The sequence below is a fragment of the Cebus imitator genome, unplaced genomic scaffold (genome assembly GCF_001604975.1).
Source record: "Cebus imitator isolate Cc_AM_T3 unplaced genomic scaffold, Cebus_imitator-1.0 Scaffold0, whole genome shotgun sequence".
Lineage (NCBI taxonomy): Eukaryota > Metazoa > Chordata > Mammalia > Primates > Cebidae > Cebus > Cebus imitator.
The window spans coordinates 12,324,467-12,327,343 of record NW_016107315.1 but is presented as its reverse complement, the minus strand read 5'-3'; the positions used below and the strand labels follow the sequence as shown (position 1 = coordinate 12,327,343).

Sequence of the window (2,877 nt, the reverse complement as noted above, 5' to 3'; positions counted from 1 at the left end):
TGCTTTAAAAAAAAAAAAAAGGAAACATGATAAACGTCATCGCCCAGCCTTCTTAAAGATCGGTCCCACCCGCGGCTAGCCGAGCAGGTGGAGAGATCCGAGCGGCACCCGAGACACATCCACGCCGCCCGCCCGCCTGCCCGCCCGCGCCTGGGGTCTGGGTGGGTAACGGCGGCGGCGCGCAAGGCCGCCCAGCGGGAAGGAGGGGCTCTCAAGCCGTCCCTCCCAGCTCTCACCTCAGCTCCTCGTCTACACTCCCGCGGGGCTGTTCGGCCGACGCCACCACAGAGGAAGTCGTAGAGGTCTTGTTCTTTAGGATCCCCTTGATGGGCCGGTGCGAGGCCGTCGAGGCCGCCATTGCCGGGCGCTTCAGCTGTCGGCTCAGGGTCGCTGCTTGGCTTGGGATCCGCGAAGAGAAGGGTCGGCACTCGCAGAGACCCGCAGGCAACCGCGGAGTCCGCTGAGGACTAAAGCGGCCGCACCTGCTGCCTCGGAAACGGCTGCCGGAGCGGTTGTCACGACACAACGACCCCGACGCCAAAGCCAACGCCGAACGGGTGGCGGTTCCTCGCTTCCCCTTAGCAGCCAGCACTTGACCCGCGGCTCGCGAGCAGACGCTGGCCTACGGCTACGAGGCGCGAGCGACGCCGACGCCGACGCCGAAGCCAAGCTGGCCCGCCCTCTCGCGATATCTAGTGCGGGGGCGGGGCGGGGGCGGGGACGAGAACAAAGCCTACCTCCTCGCCCCGCCCCCTCCCGACCGCCCGCACTGCTCGCCCCGCCCCCGCGCGACGCTGGGAGGCGGTGACTGTTTCCGAGAACCTGCGGGAGAGCATTCGGGCTTGCTTCTGCTCAGACCTGCGTGTCTCTCGAGCAAGCACCCTCATCCCACCACCTTGTGAGGCCGTAGTGTTATTTTTAACAACTGGTAATCAATTTATTAAAATTTTTATTTTTTAGATCAGCAAATTGAGGCTCGAGGTGACGTCACTCCGCAGAGAGGTTAGCTGACTTCAAGAAAAGTGATGTCTCCTCTTTCCCTTTCGCCTGCGTGAAAAGCCGAGCTGCCTATTATAAAAGCATGGACTGCCCGCATTGGAGTGGTCCTTAGAGGCCTGTTATGAAATCATAGAATGTCTGCATTGGAATCGCCTCACCTCCTTTTACCGTTGGAGAAGCCTACGGACAGAAGGGCAGCGACCCCCGCCGTCGCACAACCCGTCCTGGCCTAGAGCGCGGGAGACCGGAAGGCGGCAGAGTCGTCCCCCAGCCAAGGACCCCCTGGGCCCGCAGAGGCTGCGCCAGATTCCCTCCAGAGAGAGAACCGACTGTGCCGCACGTTGATGTGGACTAAAAGTCTCCAGAACCGAGACAGCCCATTTCCATTGTTTAAAGCCGTCCCGTTTGTGGTATTTGGTTATATATATTATATACAAATATATTTGTTGTTGTTTTGAGACGGAGTTTCGCTTTGTTACCCAGGCTGGAGTGCAATGGTGTGATCTCGGCTCACTGTAATCTCCAACTCCCGGGTTCAAGCGATTCTCCTGCCTCAGCCTCCTGAGTACTGGGATTAAAGGCATGCGTCACCACACTCGGCTAATTTTGTATATTTAGTAGAGACGGGGTTTCTCCATGTTGGTCAGGCTGGTTTCGAACTCCTGACCTTAGGTGATCCGCCCGCCTCGGCCTCCCAAAGTGCTGGGATTACAGGCGTGAGCCATGGCGCCCAGCCTGTGGTATTTGTTATAGCCCCTGTACCCTCCCTCACCTCCCTCTCCCATCTCTATTCCGCAGTTCGCTCATCACCAGGCTCTTTTCCATGACTCTTTCTTGATCGGGCCTTTTTATCATCCTCACCACAGGTCAAAGCATAGCAGACCGAGCCACCCAAGAGTTTCCCCGCATCTAACCCCTATCACAGCAGTCTCTCTTACATGGCTCATCTCTGGGCCACAGTCTCATCTCCTTTAACACAGGCTCTGTGCCTTTTGAGGACAACCCTGTTCTGTGTCCTTAGGACTGTGCTCCTCAGGGATGACTGTAGGGTTCTGAAAACGGGTCTGTTTTTATTGTCTGGCCCCTAGCCCCTAGCTGAATTCCTGGCACAGAACAGGGCCTCAGTAAGGGAATGGATGTGGAATGGAGATAATGGAGGGGAAGTGAGCTAGAAGGGGAGAAGGGAAACAGGGTTGCTGGTCACAGAGTGGAATGTGTTCCCCAGGGATTTCCCCTCAGCCAGGGGCCTGCACAGTTACCCTTGGCACCGGCCCCACCTTTGTTCTCAAATATCCACTGGTGCTCTCTTTCTCCCTCCCAGGCCAGAACTGCTCAATGGATCTGACATTACACCCTGACAGCCCTGTCCAGCCCGCAGGGCAGAGAGAGGGCTCTCAGTGAGGGGAAGCAGGATGGCCACCTCCCTTCCCTTCCTGAGTCCTTTCCGCTCCAGCATTCTGTTCTATCTTTGAACAGAAACAAAAACTAGAAAGCACCCAAAACTCTGGTTGCAGATGCAGAAATAGAGTGTGGCACGATGCTAATGGGAGAAATGGTCTCGTTTTTGAGGGATCGCGCATTAGCTTGAGACTAGATCTTCCCAGGGGTTCTCAAGGCAAGAAAATACGCTGTAATTCTCGAGGAATTTTAGATAACTCAGAGATGAGGTTAAAGCTTAACAGTTGAAGATCTGAAGCTTCAATTTCATGATCTGATGTTCCCGATTACAGAAAGTTCAAAAATGATGTTTGTTTAAAAGTATTATATAAGCATATGTGCATATAAAAATATTATATATGCACAGACGCAACTGTGGTGCGTCTCCTGACCTAGCAGGAACCTGGGTCACTGGTGGCAATCCTGTTTTCAAGGGAATAC

General features: G+C 55.2%; 1 protein-coding gene across 1 annotated transcript in view; it reads right to left on the bottom strand.

The window, feature by feature from the left end:
* The window catches only part of LOC108300409 (protein phosphatase inhibitor 2-like), a 13,156-nt gene extending 12,433 nt beyond the window's left edge, over positions 1 to 723 (bottom strand). Inside the window, exon 1 of the mRNA XM_017523190.2 lies at positions 237 to 723. Within this exon, the coding sequence (XP_017378679.1) occupies positions 237 to 358 (122 nt within the window). The 5' untranslated portion in view covers positions 359 to 723. The remainder of the gene's footprint in view (positions 1 to 236) is intronic.
* Positions 724 to 2,877: the final 2,154 nt, after the last annotated feature.